A 21,282-nucleotide genomic window follows, 5' to 3' on the forward strand; every position below is an offset into this window, starting at 1 on the left:
TTGCTTTATAAAGTTTTAATTAATAAATAAACACAAAACCATACAAACAACCCCATTTCTCTGATAAATTATTGTACTAGTCTACACAGGCTTTTGGAAGTAGCTGTGACAACATCCTGTAACTAATAAAGACACAGGACCAGTGCAAGATTTGAAACCCTGATAAAGTACACATTCATTAGAAAACACACAGAGGAAATAATGTGTTGCAAGCTCTCATTAACAACATAGACAAATCAAAGCTGTAAGCATCATCATTGAAGCTGCAAGAGGAAATAAACCTCACATAACACATAACTTCAGCACCATGTTTAGCTAAGTTAGACCTAGTATGAATGAGTCTTCATTTCTAGACCTTTGATGTGGCTGCACAATGGATGACCACAAGACCTTGTGCCCCCCCAATTACCTGCCACTGCTCCAAGACACTATGCAATGCAACCTGTCAGTGAACCCAGTGCAACTTCACATTACAAATAATGTCTGAAGAAGGACCAACGTACAATAGATGGTAATGAATTGTACCGTATACAATTCTTACTGGACATTAAGTGAGACGTACTGCTGCACTGGTGTTACATTAATGTACAAGGGCATTGCAGGTAATGGGAAAACTCCTGCCTGTGAACTATCGACATGAACCGTGTCATACCCAAAGTAATGGGAGGGTTTTGTCCACATGGTATTTCATTTGTCCAGCATTAATGTTACAGTGGCACAGTTTGCCTCAGCTTCATCATCACCTGATTACCTGAAATACTTCAGAAAAGGTCTGAGTAAGTTAGCCTGCAAATGTTATTTAAAGGCTGAGCAGAACCACGAGATATAGGTGGAAATGAGTCTGAAATACACTGACACGAAGAAATATTTCTTCACAGAGAATCCTGTTGGGATTTGCTGTAGTATCAGAGACTGGGATACTTGGCAGACAGCCATATTAGAATTCAGTCTCAACCACAGGCAAAGGACAAGCTGATATGGGCTGAATGGTAAACCTTGTAACAATTTTTCTTAGCCTGTCACACGATGCGATGCTGTCTTGGCACAATCCAGGGTGATCTGGCCTTCATCAGCAGTGGCTTACATTATTTAGGTTTGAGCTAAAGGAAGTAAACAGGAGTTCACAGATAATGATCATAACCCACTGCAAGAATAATGCAAGTAGTTAATCCAAATAAGCATTTCAGACCAGACCAGCAGAAAAAAGCAGAAACTCTAAAGGAAAATAATGTTTTACATAAAAAAGTTTAGGTCCAGGATTTTGTAATAAAGCTGAGCTGAAGAGCAAATATACTATTAGAAGTATAGACTAGTTTTTTTTTTCTGTCTGCAGAGTTATAAGTGTCGCATAGGTTAATCTTTCAAACGACACGCCCACGATATTAATTGAAACCCGTTAGTCTTCAGCTACAGTACATTTTAAGGAACTGCATGTGCCCTTTCCTCATGTGCATTTGCCACTGCAGCCTCAACTGCCAGCACTGTGATTCCTCTGACTTATAAAATAAGTGTAACAATGATGTACAGTACTGCATAAGGAGTCATCTTCCATATTACAGGATTTGACTTGGCACCCCACAAACCTTCAACAAACTCAATACCAAGACCTCTTGTCTAGACCAACTCAGAAAATCACGGTTGCCTTTCCACCCGTTAGTGTATAAAAGGAAGAAAATGTCAGACTTGCATATCCCTAGAAATTTGGGGTTTGCCAACACGACAGAAAGAAGCTATTGGCGATTCAGAACCGAGGCTCCCCCATGCTCCCAACAGTAGTGATTTTGTTCATTTTCGGGTCCATCCACTTCGATTCAATTCATTGGCACGAAGCTGTTGTGCGACAGGCCAATCCTGTCAGTCAGAGCTCTCTCCCTGATTTTCAAGTATAGGATCTGTAATATAGAACAGTGTGCCCACAGCCTGTCAGTTTCAGTACAAAGTCTATGCAAACTGACACGTATAAATCACTACATGCCATCACTACATGTTGAAAGTAGCATGCCTGCGGATGCTGAGTGAACTTCAAGAGACATTCATACTGTACAAGTCTGAGGAATGGTTCTTCATCCTTGGGGAGAGACACCACCTCCCACAAGCGGAGCCACTGCCTTCACAACCAGTGCAATGACATGAAAGCCATTTTCACATTAGAATCTATAAAATCAGCGGCATTAATCTTACCCGTCAGTGTGGTTAAGGGCAGGACACTGTCGCTGTCGATATCATCGGCGGTCTGGATGAAGCTGTTGGGGGAGGGGACGATCATCACCGCACCCTCTCCTACAGTTCGTTCCACCACATGTTCTTCCATGGTTGGAGAACCCAAAGTCTGTCAGGAGAAAGTAAAAAGTCAGTTCCTCGAAAGTGTGCAGATAGACACTCATTTTGTTTCGCACTGGCCTTTGAATGCAATAGCCCAGGTCCGCTTCTTTGTGGCAAAGTTTGAAGTGGAAACACAAAGCCACATACAGGGTCTCTCAAATTTGCTATAGACTAGTTTGTCCTATCACTATATCCTATAACTCTGAAGTGTCTTCACATGTTTTATGGAAGTGAATGAGAATGATAAAGGTGAGGTTGGGTCATTGCTGTCTGTACCTCTGCTGAGAAGGTGTCAGTCAGGTGCTCCTGCCCATCCCCCGTCTCAGTCAGGTGACCTGGAGCTTCCACCTGAGGGTTCTGGAGGAATTTTGCGCCCTCTGAGCCACTGATCACCTCCTGCTCCGCCCCTTCTCTTTGGGGGCTCCCTGCCTCTGCGCCCACCTTTTCCAGGTTCACGTCCGAAGCATCCTCTGCGCTGGCCAATACGGACTGCTCCACGGTTAGCGCCGATTGGCTGAGGGACTCCGCGGAGGCAAGGTCGTCTGAGGACACTGTCTGGATGATGACGCCAGGGTGGGACATCTGCACAGTGACGTTCTCATTGGAGCTGAGCAAGTTATCCGGCTAGTGGATAAGCAAAAAAACATGTGAACAATAAATCTTCACTAGAGTAGGGGGCACCTAGATAATTAGTCTTACAAATACTGTCACGCTTACAATTTACCCCTTCTACAAGCTTGACATACTGTATAATTACAAATGTATGCATTTTACTCTAAAGTCAGTGCTGTGATTTCCAACAAAAAAATGTCCAGAGATCCACTTTTTATTGGAAGGTTTGCCCTGCCTCCATTAACCATTCACTACTATGAAAGTCACACTTACAGCTAGTTGATACTGCTTAACGTTTCAGTTCCTGAATTACAGAAATGTAGAACGGTTCACTAACACAATAGCTAGTTTCAGATTCAAACATGAAGTGACATCACAGGGCAGCAGCCCAGCACAGTGAAGATCAAGCAGCCCGATAGCAGCGGTGAGAGCAGCAGGTTTTCACTCACGGACAGGGCGTGTACGATAATCTGCTCCGGGGACGAGGGCGACGTGGCCGCTGTGAGGGTGACGGTGGGGCTGGCCGCCAGCGTCAGCGGGAGGCCCTGGTTGGAGCCCGTCTGGATGTAGTACGTCCCAGGAGTGCCCGTAGGCTGCAGGTGGAAAGACTGACACAAAGGGAATGCACCCATCAGGCCAGATGTCAACGACAGCAGTAACGCTGAGACATTACAATGATGTCCTTGTGCAATATTTCCAGTTTTAGTCCTTGAGGAAGTATTATGATATATTGTTTGTGCAAAACTTACAGGTAAGATTTCAAATGTCTGAAGGGTTCCGGCGTTTAGCGTTATAGTCTCTGCATCATTAGCAGTCGATGAGGTATCTGAGGGTGCTTCATAGACAGAGAGACAGATGAGTGTTAAGATGAAATGGCAGAGTGAATGAAACAGGAGAGTGATCCACATCTCATTTGAAGCTTTGTGACAGTGGGGGTGCCAATAATACTTTTGGTACTTTTGAAACAGAATACAAGCATAGATTTGACAGCGAGATGCATCTTTAATAAACAGTGACCCACAGCCTACCCACTCATACACACTGCATCCCACAACCTTCCCACTCATACACATTGCATCGCACAACCTACCTACTCATACACACTGCACCCTACAGCCTACCTACTCACACACTGCACCTTACAACCTTCCTACTCATAGACACAGCACCCTACAGCCTACCTACTCATACACACACTGCATCCCAAGATTGTATCCCAGACGATCGAGAGCTTACCGACATGCGTGATCTGCACAGGGATCTGTACGGGTATCTGCAGTGCCGCCACAGGGCTGTGGGAGGCGCTGCTGCTCTCGTCCAGGCGGGCCACCCGGATCTGGACCTGCTGGAGGGACGAGGGCGAGCCGCTGCCCGGGGGCCGAGGTGCCGCCATCACCACCTTACCGAAAGGCAGCTGGTTCTCCGCCAGCTCCTGGAGACCTTTGAGTAGCACTGTGGGAGGAAGGTGCTTAACTCAAAACACAGCTGTGGTGACCGTGTCATCTCCTTCAATAGCTATAGGTCACAGATTCAGTGACTGTACAATCTTCTCCTCCAGCAAATATAGGTCACAGATTCAGTGACTGTACAATCTTCTCCTCCAGCAAATATAGGTCACAGATTCAGTGACTGTGCAATCTTCTCCTCCAGCAACTCCTATAGGTCACAGATTCAATGATTGTGCAATCTTATCCTCCAGCAACTATAGGTCACAGATTCAGTGACTGTGCAATCTTCTCCAGCAACTATAGGCCACAGATTCAGTGACTGTGCCATCTTCTCCAACAACTATAGGTCAAAGATTCAGCGACTGTGCAATCCTCTCCTCCAGTAACTATAGGTTACAGATTTGGTGACTGCCACCTAAAATCTCAGGACAAAGAACAGCATTGATCTAATCCACTGGGGGACTTCTCCATAAGTGCCACTGACCTGAAAAGGGGAGGTCCTTGTGGTTGGCGACCTGCCTCTTGATCGTCCACCATTTACTGCGCAGCCACTGAGGGGAGCGGACGCTGCTCCAGCCCCCCGACAGGATGTCCCAGTTGATCTCATTTTCATCCTCAACCTCCAGCTCCGCAATCCTACAGCAGACACATGAGTCCGACCCGATTGCTTAGTTATGTGCTCAAATCATGTTCGCCCTGGATGTTGCTTTCTCAGTGCCCTACCACAGGTCTTCTGTAAAGTAATATATTGTAAACTGATACATTTGTTTGCAAAAATTTCAGTGTGTGCAGGTGATGGATTGTTCTACCTGCATGTGAAGACAGAGGGAGCAGCATTACCGTTTGATCAGGTTCATGTCGTCCTCCTTGGTCCACTCAGTCCCTCCGCTCTGTTTCCAGTTGAGGTAGTTCAGCCACTTGGAGCGGCACTGCTTCTCCGAGCGAGTGCCCACCAGGTCGGCCACGGAGGCCCAGGACACGCCCTGGGTGACGGTGTGGCCCGGCTCCGTGCCCGTCAGTTCGTGGACAACCTCCGCTAGCCGCCGCTCTTCATCCTCTGTCCACTTCCCTGTCATAGAGAAGGTCCTGCGTCAGCCTCGGGGAGGAATTCATTATACCAGCTAGTGTCAGCCTCTGAGAGCAGGCCATTACAACCACCAGTGTCAGGCTAAGAGAGAAGAACATGACACCAGCCTGTGTCAGCCTCAGGGTATAATTATTTGCTCCAGCCAGTATCCGCCCTCAAGACAAAGCCATTACAACTGTCTGTGTCAGGCCTTCAGAGAAGGTCTTTACAACAGCCTGTCAGCCGCAAAGTCATTACATCACCCCATGTCAGGTTTAAATTTGGGGAAGGTGGTCAGTTCCCTACTCATAATTCCACTGGGCTCAATGATCATTTGTGAAGCACACTAACCTGTGTTACAGGTGTCCTTCATCAGCCTACACCGGTCTTTTACAGAGGAAGCACTTCTCCCCAGCGCAGCTCCAATGGTAGCCCAGTCATTACCATGCTTCACTCTCAGTCTGAAAAATAGAACACACTCATTTTATAAACCACTGGATTACAGATCTTCAAAATGAAAATTTAATACTGGTAACCTACTGTGAAATCCATGTTTAATACTTACTCCTTTAGCTTATCTATTTCTTCAGGGGTGTACCTGTACAAACAGGAAAAACATGCTTTCAAACTAACAGAAAGGCAAAGAAACTCACAGAACTGCGTACGTAAACCGATATGTTTCATTCAGTACATACTGTCAACACTGCCTTACTGTAACCAGCCACAACAACATAAGTCCTTGGTGACCTTATTACCTCTGCGATTACAAAAAATAAGAAACCATTTAAGTTTACAATCCCTGTCTTAGGAAACATATCAAATTATACTGAGGACTGACATGACTGAATGAATTCCACACAGGTAACACTGGTTTAACCAAGCCATGTGCAACAGGGTAAAATGAAGGCCAGAACTTCATGCTAGCCGGTGGAATTACGCCACACTCACTTTCCAACATGGTTTCTGTTGTCATACATGCGAAGGACTCGTCTATACACCGCGAAGAGAGGGCGGTTGAGGCCCCATGCAATGCTTCTGTAGAAGTCTTTCCTCTCATCTTTGGACATTTCAAAGATGATCTCGGTAGGATCTTGAATCCCTCGACTCTGAAGAGGAAAGAGGGACGCATGAACAGGATGAATTAGAGCAGGGCATGATGGAATATAATTTAGCCTTTGACAAAAATGTTTTTGCACATGCTGTTTTCAAGCCAAATCATTACAATTTGGGGGTGGGGGGGGGGGGGGGAGACACCATGCACTTCCCATGGGATGCATGTTATCTCAGAAATTGAAATACGTCAGACAAATCATGATGAGAAAATTTTACGCATGTTTACCTTCAGATACCGATCAATATTGCTCATAAGAATATCTATTTCTTCTTTTGACCACATACCCTGTTTCCACTTGTGACCTGCAGAAATGAAACCACAAAAAATCCTTCAGATTTGGTAAAGTGCAGTAACATTTTCCTTAGCTACAGTAAGCAGATTTCTGACCTACCCTTATTAACAAGGGTGTCCTTGTCCTCTTTTGTTGTAAACCATGCTTGACTGACAGGAGATACCTCCTCGGTCTTCTGAGGGAAGAATAAGTCAGCATTCTGCAGTATCTGTGCATCATACCATAAACTGACATTGTACTGGCCTTACACTGAAGCAAAGCTTTAAGCACTAATTTTACTGTTATATATTTTCATAAACTTCTTGTACTGAGTTCTGCCTACAATTTATTCAGTTAAGCAGGAAGAAACAAGCAGACATGCAAAGAATATGAATGAGTATCTTCAGATACAAATTAGCATTATATGTAATGCAGTCCAACAATGCAGACCAACATGCAATGGTCACAATTACTAATTAGTAAGGTAGTAAGAAGCCATGAGGTCACAGAGTACCTGAATCTGAGCCACAGCTCCCTCACTTATATCACTCTCTGTCATCTCTGTGGTGGCTGTCATGGTCACCTCAAAACTCTCCTCTTTCTCTGAAACTTAACAAAGAAATTAAATCTGTCAGGTTCCAGTTTCACAATTATGTACCCGGATATGTATTTAGGTCATTGAAAGCATGCACAGTCCACACTGCATAGGACAATTCATATTGTATTCACTGTTGTTCTTGCTGATTTCCTGCTTTTAATTTAGCACACAGATCATTTTGCTCATAAGTATCACCCATTTCCACACAGGCAAATATATACATATTTGCACAAATATGTAGAAACCCTTAAAATATGCCGTGGACACACTCTGAAAATTCTGAAAAAGTCATTTTTATTCATAGACGCTATGCATGTGCTTTTACAGGTGACAATGGATGAAATGCAGACTCACTGGGGAGAGTGACGACAGAGATTCTGGGGGCAGATCCAGACACATGTGGCTCGTCCTCGCTGCACAGATGGAGTCGCTTGTGCGCAGGCTCCAACGTGTCATCAGAGCCCAACTCTTCAGCATCTGCAACAAAACCAGTAGTGGAAATTCTTATCCGGCTTTGTTGCAGAGCACTTAGTTGTAGTAATACACATTATGGGAATATGGTACCCTACATTCAGGCAGTCATAAAATAACTGATACCTAATAATACTGAACACTGCCACTAGAAAAAAAACTATCATCCTTCAAATGTAACTGACATCTCTGTCTAGACTCTGGGGTTTGAACTTGCTCTATCCATCCATCATCTATACCCGCTTATTCCTGGTCTGGATCACGGAAGGTGCTGGAGCTTATCCCAGCATGCATTGGGCAAGAGGCAGGAACACACCCTGGACAGTTCACCAATCCATCACAGGGCACACACACCATTCACTCACACACTCATACCTAGGGGCAATTTGTCTCTCTAATTAACCTAACCTGCATGTCTTCGGACTGTGGGAGGAAACAGTGCCCGGATGAAACCTACTATTGTTGGCATTAAACCATGATTTTTCAACATTGCCCCAGAGAAAACAGTATGTTACCAGCCTTACCATTGTGAGGGCAGTGCAGAATTATGGTCCCGTCTGTATCCTGGGTTAGTGTAACAGAGTTCACTGTTTCCAAAGTCACTGTGTCTGAGTCATCCTCAATTGTGTTCATGCTCAGTCTGGAGAATAAAACATTCTTATTTCTTACATTCTAATAGCAAGAAAATCAATGTGTGGAACGGACAGCCCACACAGGGTTCGCTACCTTGTTACTTAGCAAGCTAGCGAAATGGTTCATGTCCTTCAGTAAGGTCGTAAATAACCATTCGAATGACAAAGTAAGAAAACGTGCTGCAATTTCTGTCAGTTTGCAAACCAAAATAACATTCGCAATGGGAATAGCCGCGTGCTTTTAAGAGTAACGTTATTTTCCAGTTATTCGGCACGTTTGTCTTCTTGTGACATTGATTTACACTCTTAACTTTATGTGAATTGAGAAATGATACCAAGTAAACACGCGTGCTTTCATGGAACATCATCCAATGATACCAGTTTTGAGTTTCCCCAGAATAAAATCATTGCAGAACAATGTTCGCTTGAAAAGCTTATGACTCCCATTAACTAACTTAGTAGTTAGCAAGTCTGTTGTTGGCCAAGTTAATTTAGGCTAGCTATTAGCTAGCTAGATACCAGCTGCACCAATTTTATGCAACTGACGTGAATTCACCAGGCAGCTGTAAAATCATTTGGTGATACGGGCACATTGAATCAACGTTACAAGCTAGCTAGCTAGCATTCGGACAACCTTGGGCGACTGCCACTTGGAAAGCAGTGTGTGTGGTTCTGACGTTGTCCCAAGCATTGGATGACTAGTTATCCTAGCTAAATTAGCTCATGAACTGAGAAACAAGTTGGTAGTGGTATACGTTATGCTAGTTGGCATAACTAAACAGCGATAAAGTGCGTGACTTTATTTGGTTAAAATGGAAAGCTGATTAGCTAACGTTGGCTAATTCCGCCATGTTTAAATAGAGGTACTAGCTGGTCTGCTAACAAGTTAGCTATCTAGCTAAAGTAAGAAGAAGAAAATTCACAGACGCCATATTCCTCTGGAAGCCAGTCAGCGATGTCTATGTAAGCAGCATCGCCAACCCTGCATTTAATTTTTGACTGCGTTTCATTAATTTTTGATTTATCAGCATTAATCTCCATCACAGAGTATCTCCCCGTAGAGACCGTGAATTTTAGGTTTGATTTTGATACTTACTTCCTGTTTTGGGTCCGGGCACTTCGGAGAGACCAGGATGAAGACAAATACCAGGATGGAGGAACACAACAATCCTCTCAGCCCCGACCGGAAATGAACGGTTACTCTCTTTAGTCACTTCCCTTTGTCATGGTGTAAAGTGATTTTACATAACGCTGGCTAATATGGCCCCATCTGTCGCGATAAATTTCTGTTTTAACCATGATGGGCATATTTGCTCATGCATTTTTAGTATAAACGTCAATTAAAGGTAAAGTTCTCTGCAGTATTGTGGCAACTACGCCACCGTCAATGTATCCAATAGAATTTTCTTTTCTATCGTGGGCTAACTAATAATTTTGTTTCTTTTTTGTTATTTCCCACTGAGTTACCAAGCCTTTGCATTTTTACCTTTTTTCAAACCTTTTTGTGTGTAGAGTTACTCATGGGCTTGCATCTATGGGAAAAATGCAACCAAATGTTTTGGGATCATTTTTTATGTCAAGTTTAACATTTCTGAATTGCAACAGTATTACACTTTGTTGTGTACAGACCCCATTATTATATTGCCTTTCACCTTAGACCTCTCACCGACAACAATAACAGAATATCATCGTGAGGAGGAAAGTGTCTTCGTTGTGCGGATGCAGTGTGTTCTTGAGGGTTTGTCAATTATTGGGTATGTAATTGCTATGCCAGGAGCTGGGAGAATAGTGCAGGGTTTCTGCTGAAATCAACTTTCTGGACTGGAAAAGGACTTCTACAGATTGGTGCATTATTATCTAAAGGAATGTGTTAATTTCAAGAATACGTGTGACAACATTTATAGACTCCAGACAAATTAGTTGAATGCTAAGTATTCAAGTTATATGAGAGTATTTCTTAGTGTAATATTCAACAAATATTTCTTCTGTTTTAAGTCCGCTATTGAGCTGGAAATACAGTTTGGTTTTGCAAGATACATATCATTTGACATATTTGTTCATCGCCTATATGCTACATAATGTATTAAGAAAGAATATTTCCACATTGTTGCCACATATTTCATCGTTGTAATATTACAGTTGTGTGCAATGTTACGTTGTGAAGCTCTCTTGCTGTTGCATTAGCTTAAATGTAGGCTAATTGCATATCCACATGGTGTAACTCCATTTTCCAGATCAAAGTTAACCGCACATTATTTATTTTTTTAAATCTCCGGTAATTTCCATCTTCAAATTCAGTTTAACACATGCAATGCACGCACGCACACGCTCGCGCACGCACACACAATAAAACATTTTTTGTTGTTGAACTTAGCCTACTAATTTGCCTATTTACAGTTGATAATATCACGACGATCAAATGCGCAGAATCAATTTTATGTTGTTTCTGTTCACTGTTCATTGCACATTAATCCCCCCCTTTAAAATTAACTTAAAAAATTAAAAAACGTACATTTACACCGAGTCGCACTTTGTCAAAGCAGACTCATTACGTCACGCCAGTGCTGTCAGAAGCCGGTGGATCCAAATGTAGCCTACTCAAGCAAACGCTTAAGCACTTTAGCAGTGTAGTGTGGAAGAGAGGCGCAAGTACCATAATAATCCAAACCGCACTTATAAAACATAGTACGTTCTAGTGTAGAGGGGTCGTCATTTATGCGAACTGCAATGGAACAGAAGGGACAGTCGAAAGGACACTTCGTTTTTTCCAAGGGTTATACGACTGTTTCCGCCGTAATTCACCGCGCTCTCATCTTCAGCTTGCTCCAGTGGGTATCAGGGGCTAAAGAGAACCTACCTCTATGTGGAGAGGTAAGCGTGCACAAAACCCTTGCCAAACGTTTGTTTCGACGTGATATATTGTTTCAACAATAGAGGGTAAGGTTGCATAAAATGTCATTTCAGCGCCTGTCAAGTCACGCTCCAGATAGACGGTAAATACAAGTATTCTGCTATCATTAGTTAATATTATTTTTTTGTGATTGGTATTTGAATATTTTCATTTAAGTTTTTGACCATGTAGGCTAGTCTGTAAATTCAGTGTATAGCCTGTTGTATGTCGGTTTGCGGTTTTAGTTCTATTGTAAACTGAACCTTAAAAGTGGGATAAGTGCCCGCTGGAAAATAATGGGAGGTTCCTAAAATCAGGATATTAGATTGATTTTATTCCAGGAACTGTATCTGTATTTCACTGCATCCTGGAAAACTAAAAGTTTGCATGTGGTTGGAAATAAGTCGTACTGCAAGATAGTAGGCTATACCAAAGTTTGTTCCTTTACGTTTTTTGGCTACGCGTGATCCTCAAAATTAGTATGATTATTATGACGCTGGCACAATGCGACTTAGCCTAAGTAACTAGAGATTCTTGTTTTATTGATTATTGAGAACATAATACTGTTAGTACTAGTTCGTCCGAAATGAATATATAAGAAATAAAAATAAATAGTCTAAACGAACTTAAACGCAATCGTGAATTTACAAAACGATCTTTAGGTACTGCAAATACTGTACCGTATTTCTTTCATATCGATGTCCTGTTCGTGCTGGTTAATTCCCAAAAAGTCACAGGCTTTACTTTGTAAATGGTTCTTCAACAGATCCTTAAATTTTTTTTTTTTTTTTGATGCTATGTAAATCACATTTTTATTGCCCATTTTTTCCTCCCACAGAATATAGAAAAAATAATTAATTAATTAATTTATGCTTTTACAAATTCCTATGATAAATGACCAGCAACATATTAGGGATAGAACAGAAGATCAATCCACAGACAAATGACACTTACTTTGGGCAGATTTCCATTAAAAATCTTACTACCTCAGGTCCTTGGGGGACAAAATGATCATATCAAATCACCTCTCGCCCCTCTCAGACTGAGCAAAAGCTATGACAGTACACTGGCATGAAGTTTGACCTGTATATTGAATCAATGCATTGGTGAAACTTGTCCAGGGTCTCATTACACATATGGCTCAAATTATGCACACTGTCAATATTTGATCGTTGCTCCAGGAAACATTAAACACATTGTTGAAAGTGCCTTTATTGGGATCATTTGACAGAAATGCGCCTCTGTGGCAGGTGTAATCTCAGGAGGGACCATCCTAAGGGAGGGTTACCATGACACAAGGCAGTCTTTGCTGATGTCACCACTCAGACAAGTCGCAGAGGAACAGATGCTACTATCAGATGAAACACAGGCTTTGATTCAACAACATTTAATCTTAATTTACATTTATGGATTTGTGCAAATGTTGCTTTTTCGTGAACACAGTTTGGCAAGAACATTTTTGTGAAAAAAGTTGGAGAAAATAGTTATCTTTGTAAATGCACATTTTTGAGAACACTTGGTGGCAATGCATATGTAATACCCTTTTACTGGTTTGTATTGTGAATATACTCTATTGTATATGTTCCTGTGTAAAGGATTTGTCATATTTGGATTCAAAAGTACAACCCCTACTCAAACTAATTGTGATGGTCTTTCTTTAACTTGCTCTGTATTTAAGCAAATTGTGAATGTATCCAATTCTTCTCCAACACTAGCAATTAATAGCTGTGTTGATAGCTATATGTTTGCTAGAACGGTGTAGGATGAATTGCATTGTGATCAAATTGGTCAGAGGACAACTGTTTGCGAAAGGTTTGCATGTCCTTTACAAAGCATATACAGTATTTTAGGCACATTTTCCACACAGATCCCCTACAAAAGTATCAATCGATAATGTTGTGTGCATAAGGTGCTTTGATTCCAGATGCATTTTCATTGTCAAAACACTCACTATAAAGCTTATGCTCCTATTAGTTTATATTGAGGGTGCGGTGAAATAACATTTATATTCCTTGAAACTGATCACGTCAGACTCAGTCTAGTGTGTTAGACAATGTACACCGATCAGCCACAACATTAAAACCACCTACCTAATATCGTGTAGGTCCCCCTCGTGCCGCCAAAACAGCTCTGACCTGTCGAGGCATGGACTTCACCTCTGAAGGTGTCCTCTGGTATATTTGGATTTCTGTATATATTTGTATCTACTGTATATTTGTGTCTAATATTTTGTATCTACTCTAAATTTGTATCTAATTGTGTTACTTTGTTGTCTTTGGTGCTGCAACAGTGCAAATTCCCCCCAGGGATCAATATAGTACACTACTACTACTACTACTACTTATTACATTATTGGTTTTTATTACATAAAAAAAGAAAGAATGAAATGGATTACACTATTGGTCGTTTATTACATTATTAGTTGCTACAGGGCTATAAAAAGCTAAGATATTGTTAGAGCGTGAATTATTTCCACATGATTTAAAAAACTCTTGACAGGTCAGAGCTGTTTTGGCGGCACGAGGGGGACCTACACAATATTAGGCAGGTGGTTTTAATGTTGTGGCTGATCGGTGTATTGTAAGGTGAAAAAATCAAACAAGCATTTTGCAGGTTCATTAATAAAAAATTGGTAGCTGTGAATGTAACACATTTAAATAAAGAAAAAAGTCCAATGCTATACATTTTGTAGTTAAATGCATTAATTGTCAGTTGGTTTACTGTCTCTTCATTTAATGGTGTGTGGAAAAACCTGCCCGGGAGAAGATACTTTTCAATGACAGTCGCATAACCAAATACCATTATGCCTCTCTTGAGGATGAATTGTGGCTTTTATAGATTTACTTTTGATAAAGGATCCTGTAAGTTAAACCCAGGAATACAGGGCCATTGGACCACTTATGGGCCTTTGGATCTACTACATCACTTCTTCCTATTGATTTATAAACCTGATGCTGGCTGCACTTGAATTTTACCAGTTCATTAGCTGCTGAGATTGCAAATGTAGTATCTACTGTTCTGAATTGCAATACCCTGGCCCCCCATTAGAAAAAAATAATAATAATAAACTCAGCTTTTTGACCAGGATTTTAGATGTAGAAGTGCTAATTTTCTGTATACATTTTCAAATTGTGCTGAATTTGATGTTAACGTGGTTGATTTAAACTGCTAATGTTTAAGTTATTTTTCCAGGTCTCGGTCACATGTATAACTTTTTTTTTTCCGAAGTGCAGTGGATGGATTTATTTTGTTGTTAATAAATTCCTCAAGTCCTTTGGTGGTGTGATTACGGAGGTCTCGGTCTCTTGGAACAGTCCACGGTACATTATCAGTTTCCTGCATGGTGTGTCTTTTCCTTCCAGCTGCTTGTCAGCAGTCTCCAACCAACAGCCTATCAGAGGGCCTTTCCTCCAGAATAAAAGTCAGGGTAGATGGGTCATTCGTGCCTCTCTTCTTAAAGTGACTCGTTCATGGCCCTTGTCATACAATAAATGCATTGGGTTTCATTTCTTTTTTTGCATAAAGCCTTGCCTGAATAATATGACAAATGTTGAAGAAGCATCAGTGATTATCAGAGAGTATTTTATTGCTCCATGTTCCACACGGAATGTGGATTTATTTGACATGGAACAAACAATAAAAGTTTTCACGCATGGACTTGGAATGAAAAATGTCAGATTTCATCACTGTTGTGCATATTACTGCAGAGCACAGTGGGACACAGCCATGGAGGAAAAGGCGGCATCATAACTGACAGTTTACCTCAGATACACATACTGTCAACCTGCCAAGAGGGCCAATCAAATCTCTGGGATTTATTAGCATTGCTTGATTCATTCACGCCATTTGTTTCACTAGTATGACTCATATATAGCATACAGTGAAGTGTCCTTCAGAGAAACAGCCAGAGCAAAGGCAGATTTCCATCTAAAGTGCACGGGTATTAAAAAACGACGAGCCGTAACCAGCTGCAGTCATGGTGGATGAATGATCCATCCCATAGCTGGCTGATGGAACAGCTGTGGGAAGCAGATGATATTGCTACAGTGCTTTCCAAGTTAGCCGAAGCACGACTTTATTTCGTCCCGAGAGCTGAACATGACTAATGGCGCCTCTGTAGCGGCCTTTCCTCTGAACGTTACCGTTGTGTGCCCTGCTTGTGTCTTGCAGGCAGACTACTATTTTGAGTACACGGAATGTGACAGCACGGGGTCCCGGTGGCGGGTAGCCATCCCACGCACTCAGGGTGCCTGCGCTGGCTTGCCAGACCCCGTCAGCGGCACCGATTGCGGTAAGTGCGACCCCCTTGCCCCTTTGCTGTCATCAATCTTTTGATCATATCCTTCTTATTGTTTGGACAGTGTGCCTTGTGCGTGTGTGTGGCTCTTTTTGTCACAGGCTAATCAGCAGGCTGGAGTTTTCTGTTCAAATAGGAAGCTTGTTTCAATATTGCCTGCTAACTCCAAGGTGACTCAATGTGTTCATTATTCAACAAAAATATGTAATGAATTCAGGTTGACTATCTATGCTTTATTCATTTCTTTCACTTTTTAAATACATGCATCCATAGAATGGGCTGTGTCTTTCACATTTGCTACCATGTTGGAGAAAGAAATCTAATTTCCACAACCTATGTAGCACTGAACAGCATCCTCCAAACCCTAACATTTAGGTTCAGCTGGACTCACTGTCATGCGAAGGCATCTGAAACTGTTAGTAGAGCTTCCGTCAATGGAAGAGACTTTCACTGCACTTTCAAGTCAACATTATGCCTCTTTACTGATTTAATCTGGGACACATCATGTTTTTATGCCTCTTTAATCCACAGCACCACATCCTTGAATCTGGGACACCATCCCATAATGCGTGTTATATCTCTCTAGTCTGCAACATGGCATTCCCAAATGCTAGCTGATTTGTCTATTTGCTCTCGCAGGTGCATGTGATTCCACATTCTTTCATTGCACCGGGCAAAGACAACACCAACAACACTTTTAATAGCACCAGTACAGTGTGCTGTGTATGCAAAATTCACAGCACACTGTACAGCAGATTGCACCTGTGGGCTGTAATCTGCACTGCTTAGTGAGTGGATATGGGTGCCAGAGGGCCAACTATGGAACTGCAACAGAATCATCATACTTGCTGGTGATTTTAAAAAAACAAACAGATGTAACGTGCCAAAAATTTGGACCTTCAGGAAGGACCGTCAATCAGAGGTCATTATGTTGTTGTTATTTTTTGACATGACTCATTGAACAAAAATCATCGCTTGTGGTGCCTGAAAAGGGGGGAATGCGTTGTGTTTTAATAGGAGGTTGTGATTGGGGTCCTGTAACCAAGACAACGTGCGGGGAAGCTTGTGCGTGAGTGCCTGAAAAAGCAGGCTGTGGTATTTGTGTGTCCGCGAGGAAGGGCTGAGACTTCCTGTACATTTATACCCCTTAGACAGTCTTGGATTCAGATTTATATTTAGATTATGCCATTGTGGCTTCAAAGAGAAGTGCTTAGGGAAGTAAGCATGGGATCAGAATATCACAGGCTCAGATTGTGGATGAGTGAGGTGCTCAACCTGAATTATCTCTCCAGGCAGATATATGGATACAAGTGTATGCCAATAAACAAATAATGTAATGTGTTAGTGTATGACAATTGGTTTAAGTTATGGAGTAAATAGTACCTACTATCTCTTTTGAATATAAATTGTAGTCTGCATGGTTTTTGAAATCGTAAGTTGAGTAAGTGTTTGTTTTTGGTGTTCTGTTGTGCATATTTGTGTATGGGTGTATGTGGTGTGTGTGACCTTATGATTCTGGGTGAGGGTGAATGTGTGTGCATTTGTGTCTGTGTGTTTGTGCATGCATATGCACCTTGTAATGTAAATACATAAAACTGTTTGGGATGCTTGTCTACCTCCATCAGCACTCAATAGGCCTCAACTGTCTCAGTGAGACAAGTTGGATGTCATTATTATACTGTCATGCTGTGACTGCAGAGGCTAGCTACAGCTCACAGTCACACAGCTTTTCAGTCTGAGTACCCACTCAAAATATTATCACTGTGTTTATGTTCCATTGCCATATTTATCCATTTTGTCAGCAACTGAAAAAGAGAACGTTTTTGGTTGCACATGTATAACACACTTTTTCAAGTGACTGTTGCATTATGGGTGGAGCATGCTAATTTGTGTGACAGCTGAATTTTCAGTACAGCTTTTGCTAAAGTAAAACAGAGTCATCCAATGAATTATTTATGAATGATTAATTATTTAGATAACAGCTGTCTTCGGTGCCAAAACAAGTAATTCCCCTTTGGGTTCTGTTTATAGGAGCACATGTGCTTGTGAAGGAGGTCCACTGAGGACACCGCCTACCTGCTGCTAGAGCTGTAAATAAGATGGAAACCTCTTTGGAAAGCAAAGTGTTTAAAATGATTTCTCAGACCTGCTGATGGGAGTGATTGTGAAGAATTGAATTGAATGTGGAAAATTCACCATTTAAAACTGCTCATACTCAGAGCTACAGTATAATCCCGGTTTACCCGTCATAACCAAAATTGTTTAGTGTCTTCCAGTGGTGGTCATTTCAGGGCATTGGTAAAGGAAATTGAAGGATTATGGGATTATTTGCCTTTTTTCTTTGCTTGCCATTATTAGTCTGGTTTTTATGTGCTTGTTTTACAGTAGGTTTTGTTCAAATGGACATACTGAGAGAATTAATCCTGATTTGTGTTCTTTCCTTTTTGTGTTACATTCAGTGTTGTTCTGTACCAGTGCAGCAGACTGTGATGAATCTGAAATGTGATCAGTGTGAAAGGTGTTTCTGCTGTTGTTCCTTTGTATTGAGTGTGTGATCAATGCCAAGGGGTTGTGATGAGCGTATTATCAGTGAGAAGAGGTTATGATGGGTGTATGATAAGTGCGAAAAGGTTGTGAGGAGTTTATGATCTGTGAGAAGTGGTTTGAAGCAGAGGTGCAAAATCCACTTTCTGAAAGTAAAAGTCCTCCTCAGTGTTTTTCTCCAATCACCTGGATTTGCTAAATTAGCACAATTCTTCAGCCAGGAGGTGGACCAAATCAGTGAGATGAGTTCATGGGTGGAAGTAACACATCGCAGGACTTTCTGACCCCTAGACTTTCCACTGCTGTCGTGATCAATGACAAGGGGTAGTGATGAGTGTATGATCAGTGAGAAGAGGTTGTGAAGACTGTATGATCAGTGAGAAGAGGTTATGATGTACGTGAGAAGGGCCTGTGCATGTCAATATGAAGCTTCTGACCCTGGCCTGGCGCTCTTGTGTCTCAGCTTTCTCCTGTAATGCCGGTGAGTTCCTGGAGATGTCCAACCAGCAGTGCACACAGTGTGCTGCTGGCACCTACTCTCTGGGCAGTGGGATCCGCTTTGATGAGTGGGACGACATCCCAGCCGGATTCACCAGCCTGGCAACTTACATGACCAGCAGCCCTGCGGGAGAAGAGGCCCTTAGCTGCAACAGGTCAGTGAGCCACTGGGTCATACGACACAACCTACCATCATCTAACTCCTTGCTCACCACCATTGCTTTAAAGTGAGGTAGGGATAATCAGTACCAGCAACAGCTATGCCAGGCTCTTCGGTAAGCCTCTGGGAGGACTTATCTCTAAAGAAACAGGAATATGGAAGGGTAGGCATTGCTGAGTGGCTTTCCCAGCTTTTACAACTCATTGGAATGTAGGCCCCAGAGATGATTGGAAAACCTTCTTTAGTGAAGACACTGGTCAGTTAGTAATTCTTTCCTGTGTGGATAGTCCGAAATGAGACCAGTGCCCCTGACTTTTCCTCCAGCTCCACCTGGGTGCCCCAGGGGACCCACCTGGAGTCCAACCGGGATGAGTGCACTGTGTCCCTGATCTATGCAGTCCACCTCAAGAAACAGGGCTCTGTCTCCTTTGAATACCAGTATGTGGACAGTAACATCTTCTTTGAGTTCTTTGTAAGTATGAATTTAATACCTCCCCCAGTATTTCTACTTGCTTATTTATGATAAGATTATTTAAACCTGAAGGTGATGTCCAATAAATTATAGGCAATAATCTTATTTTTAAATTGTTTTCATACTATATCTGAAGCTGTGTATAAAATTTGGGTTTCTGCCCTTGTTTCCCAGGTTCAGCACATAGCAAGTATATAATATGGAAACCAATGTATGAACAAGAATGAGTGACAATGAAGATTGCTGTTCTTTAGTATATTATTATGGGTACTGTGTTTATATTTTCAGATTCAAAATGATCAGTGCCAGGAAATGGACCAAACATCGGACAAAAAGTGGATCAAGCTGACCAACAGTGAAGAGTGGGGGAATCATACTGCAAGTGTTAATAGTCTATTCACCTCTCATGTGAAACAAGTAGGGAAATGGCTAGCACACTTCTGGAAGGGGGTTGCAGGCTTGAGTGGGACAATGGCTATTTCAGAGACACAGCAGCTAGGTTCAGAAAGTAGAAGTCCTCCCCGGTATTTTGTTCCATTTATCTGGATTTGCTAATTAGCACAATTCTTAAGCCAGGAGGTACAACTAATTACTGAAATCAGCTGGGTGAGTTCATGGGTGTTAGAAATACATGGCAGTCCTTCTACTTTCTGAGCCCTGGAATTTCCATCTCTGTTTACCACAATATGTACAGCAAAATATTCTGCTTTAAATATCTGTCATGTTCCAAATTTATTATAAGAAAATTATTTACATTTACCTATTTTAACTAGATTGAAATAATGTCAGCATGAATTTGAGGGTTTCAGTACACACTCTAACGTCTCTTGGGTTCAGTTATTCAGTTCTTCTTAAGCAGAGGATAATAAGCTGTCATGAACAGCAGATATTGTCAGTACAGTGCCAACACAAACTGCTCCTATTTTTGTTTTTTTTTTGCAGGTGGACTTGAAGTCTGGTACAAACATCCTCTACTGGAGGACAACTGGTGTTTTACTAGGTTCTAAAATCATTAAACCGGTACTGCTGAAAAATATTCAGATCGAAGGTAAAATAAGCTATGTTTCACATTTAATGTTGCGTTTTCTGTTGTTGAACATTTCAGAGTGTTCTGGTCATGTACGTGTTACCGTGCTGTGTATTCCATTATTGTGTGTGATATATTTTGTACATCAGTTTTGCATGTTTTGTTGTTGTGTGTATCACTGTTGTGTGTTTCACTTCTTTATGCTTTATGTTTGTTCTAGTGTTTAGTGTTTTGGGGTTGTGGAGTTTTGATGTTCACTGATTTTGGCTTGTGGAGTTTCAGTGTTCAGTATTTTGTGGCTGTGAAGTTTTGGTGTTCTGTGTTTTGGGGTTGTGGAGTTGTGCTGTTCAGTTTCTGTTTTTGGGGTATTGCTGTTTCTGTGTCAGTGTAATGTTTTCCTGCTTACCTCCAGGTGTAGCCTACACATCCGAGTGCTTCCAGTGCAGACCAGGGACCTTTAGCAAAACTCCAGGCTCCTCTTCCTGTGAACTGTGTCCCAGGGATACCTACTCTGGCAAAGGAGCCAGCTCCTGTACCCACTGCAACAAGGAGACACAGTTCTCATGTAGGTCTCAATAAATAATAAATGCCAATAATGTTCATGGGGTTTTAGCCCAGCCTGCTCCCAAAACACCCCATTCATCTGAGCATTGTTTAAGTTTGAACCAGCTTAGGTTTCCTCTCTAGTTCTGACTTTTTAGAGTCACTTCTCACTGACCTCTTTGATGTTTGAAGAGAGCTGAGAAACCACTTGGATCAGGTGCCTCCATGACGGTTGTTGGTATAGAAGCTTGCAGATAAAAGCATGTCCACAGGCCATGGTTTCAGTTTTCAGTTTTTATACCTGCAGTGAACGCTGC

The 21,282-nt window shown here is 41.9% G+C and overlaps 2 protein-coding genes across 7 annotated transcripts in view; one reads left to right on the forward strand and one right to left on the reverse strand.

The window, feature by feature from the left end:
• On the reverse strand, positions 1 to 9,754 carry dmtf1 (cyclin D binding myb-like transcription factor 1). Of its 3 annotated transcripts, none has more exons than XM_064343115.1 (17): positions 9,631 to 9,754; positions 8,427 to 8,542; positions 7,786 to 7,908; positions 7,348 to 7,442; positions 6,954 to 7,026; positions 6,788 to 6,864; positions 6,397 to 6,554; positions 6,014 to 6,046; positions 5,800 to 5,909; positions 5,223 to 5,451; positions 4,867 to 5,018; positions 4,171 to 4,386; positions 3,684 to 3,769; positions 3,384 to 3,542; positions 2,599 to 2,946; positions 2,182 to 2,329; positions 1 to 1,892 (listed from the first exon to the last, which is right to left on the reverse strand). In XM_064343115.1, the coding sequence occupies exons 2-17, from the start codon at positions 8,533 to 8,535 to the stop codon at positions 1,855 to 1,857; spliced, it is 2,154 nt and encodes a 717-aa protein (XP_064199185.1). In that variant the 5' UTR covers positions 8,536 to 8,542; positions 9,631 to 9,754; the 3' UTR covers positions 1 to 1,854. The 3 variants fall into 3 exon arrangements, with proteins under 3 accessions (XP_064199185.1, XP_064199182.1, XP_064199184.1); XM_064343112.1 differs by having other exon boundaries at positions 6,954 to 7,029; XM_064343114.1 differs by lacking the exon at positions 9,631 to 9,754 and adding an exon at positions 8,629 to 9,165 and having other exon boundaries at positions 6,954 to 7,029.
• elapor2b (endosome-lysosome associated apoptosis and autophagy regulator family member 2b) overlaps positions 9,628 to 21,282 on the forward strand; it is a 24,513-nt gene continuing 12,858 nt past the window's right edge. The window contains exons 1-7 of one of the 4 annotated variants that reach the window (XM_064343107.1): positions 9,628 to 9,730; positions 15,595 to 15,715; positions 18,729 to 18,918; positions 19,248 to 19,395; positions 19,684 to 19,773; positions 20,338 to 20,443; positions 20,835 to 20,987. In XM_064343107.1, coding sequence (XP_064199177.1) covers positions 18,761 to 18,918; positions 19,248 to 19,395; positions 19,684 to 19,773; positions 20,338 to 20,443; positions 20,835 to 20,987 — 655 coding nt within the window. In that variant the 5' untranslated portion in view covers positions 9,628 to 9,730; positions 15,595 to 15,715; positions 18,729 to 18,760. Of the gene's footprint in view, positions 9,731 to 10,922; positions 11,528 to 15,594; positions 15,716 to 18,728; positions 18,919 to 19,247; positions 19,396 to 19,683; positions 19,774 to 20,337; positions 20,444 to 20,834; positions 20,988 to 21,282 lie in introns of those variants that run through there. The other 3 variants (XM_064343106.1, XM_064343105.1, XM_064343108.1) reach the window with 3 other exon arrangements.

This window comes from Anguilla rostrata, chromosome 7, assembly GCF_018555375.3.
Source record: "Anguilla rostrata isolate EN2019 chromosome 7, ASM1855537v3, whole genome shotgun sequence".
NCBI classification, from domain to species: Eukaryota; Metazoa; Chordata; class Actinopteri; order Anguilliformes; family Anguillidae; genus Anguilla; species Anguilla rostrata.

What these genes read in the sequence shown, in the direction of transcription:
- dmtf1 (XM_064343112.1), bottom strand. Translation starts at nt 8,535, where the DNA reads ATGAACACAATTGAGGATGACTCAGACACAGTGACTTTGGAAACAGTG. An exon ending in CAAGGACCTCCCCTTTTCAG is followed by an intron (nt 4,387 to 4,866) that starts GTCAGTGGCACT and finishes TTCCTCCCACAG; the next exon opens with TGCTACTCAAAGGTCTCCAG. An exon ending in CTGACACCTTCTCAGCAGAG is followed by an intron (nt 2,330 to 2,598) that starts GTACAGACAGCA and finishes TTCTCCTGACAG; the next exon opens with ACTTTGGGTTCTCCAACCAT.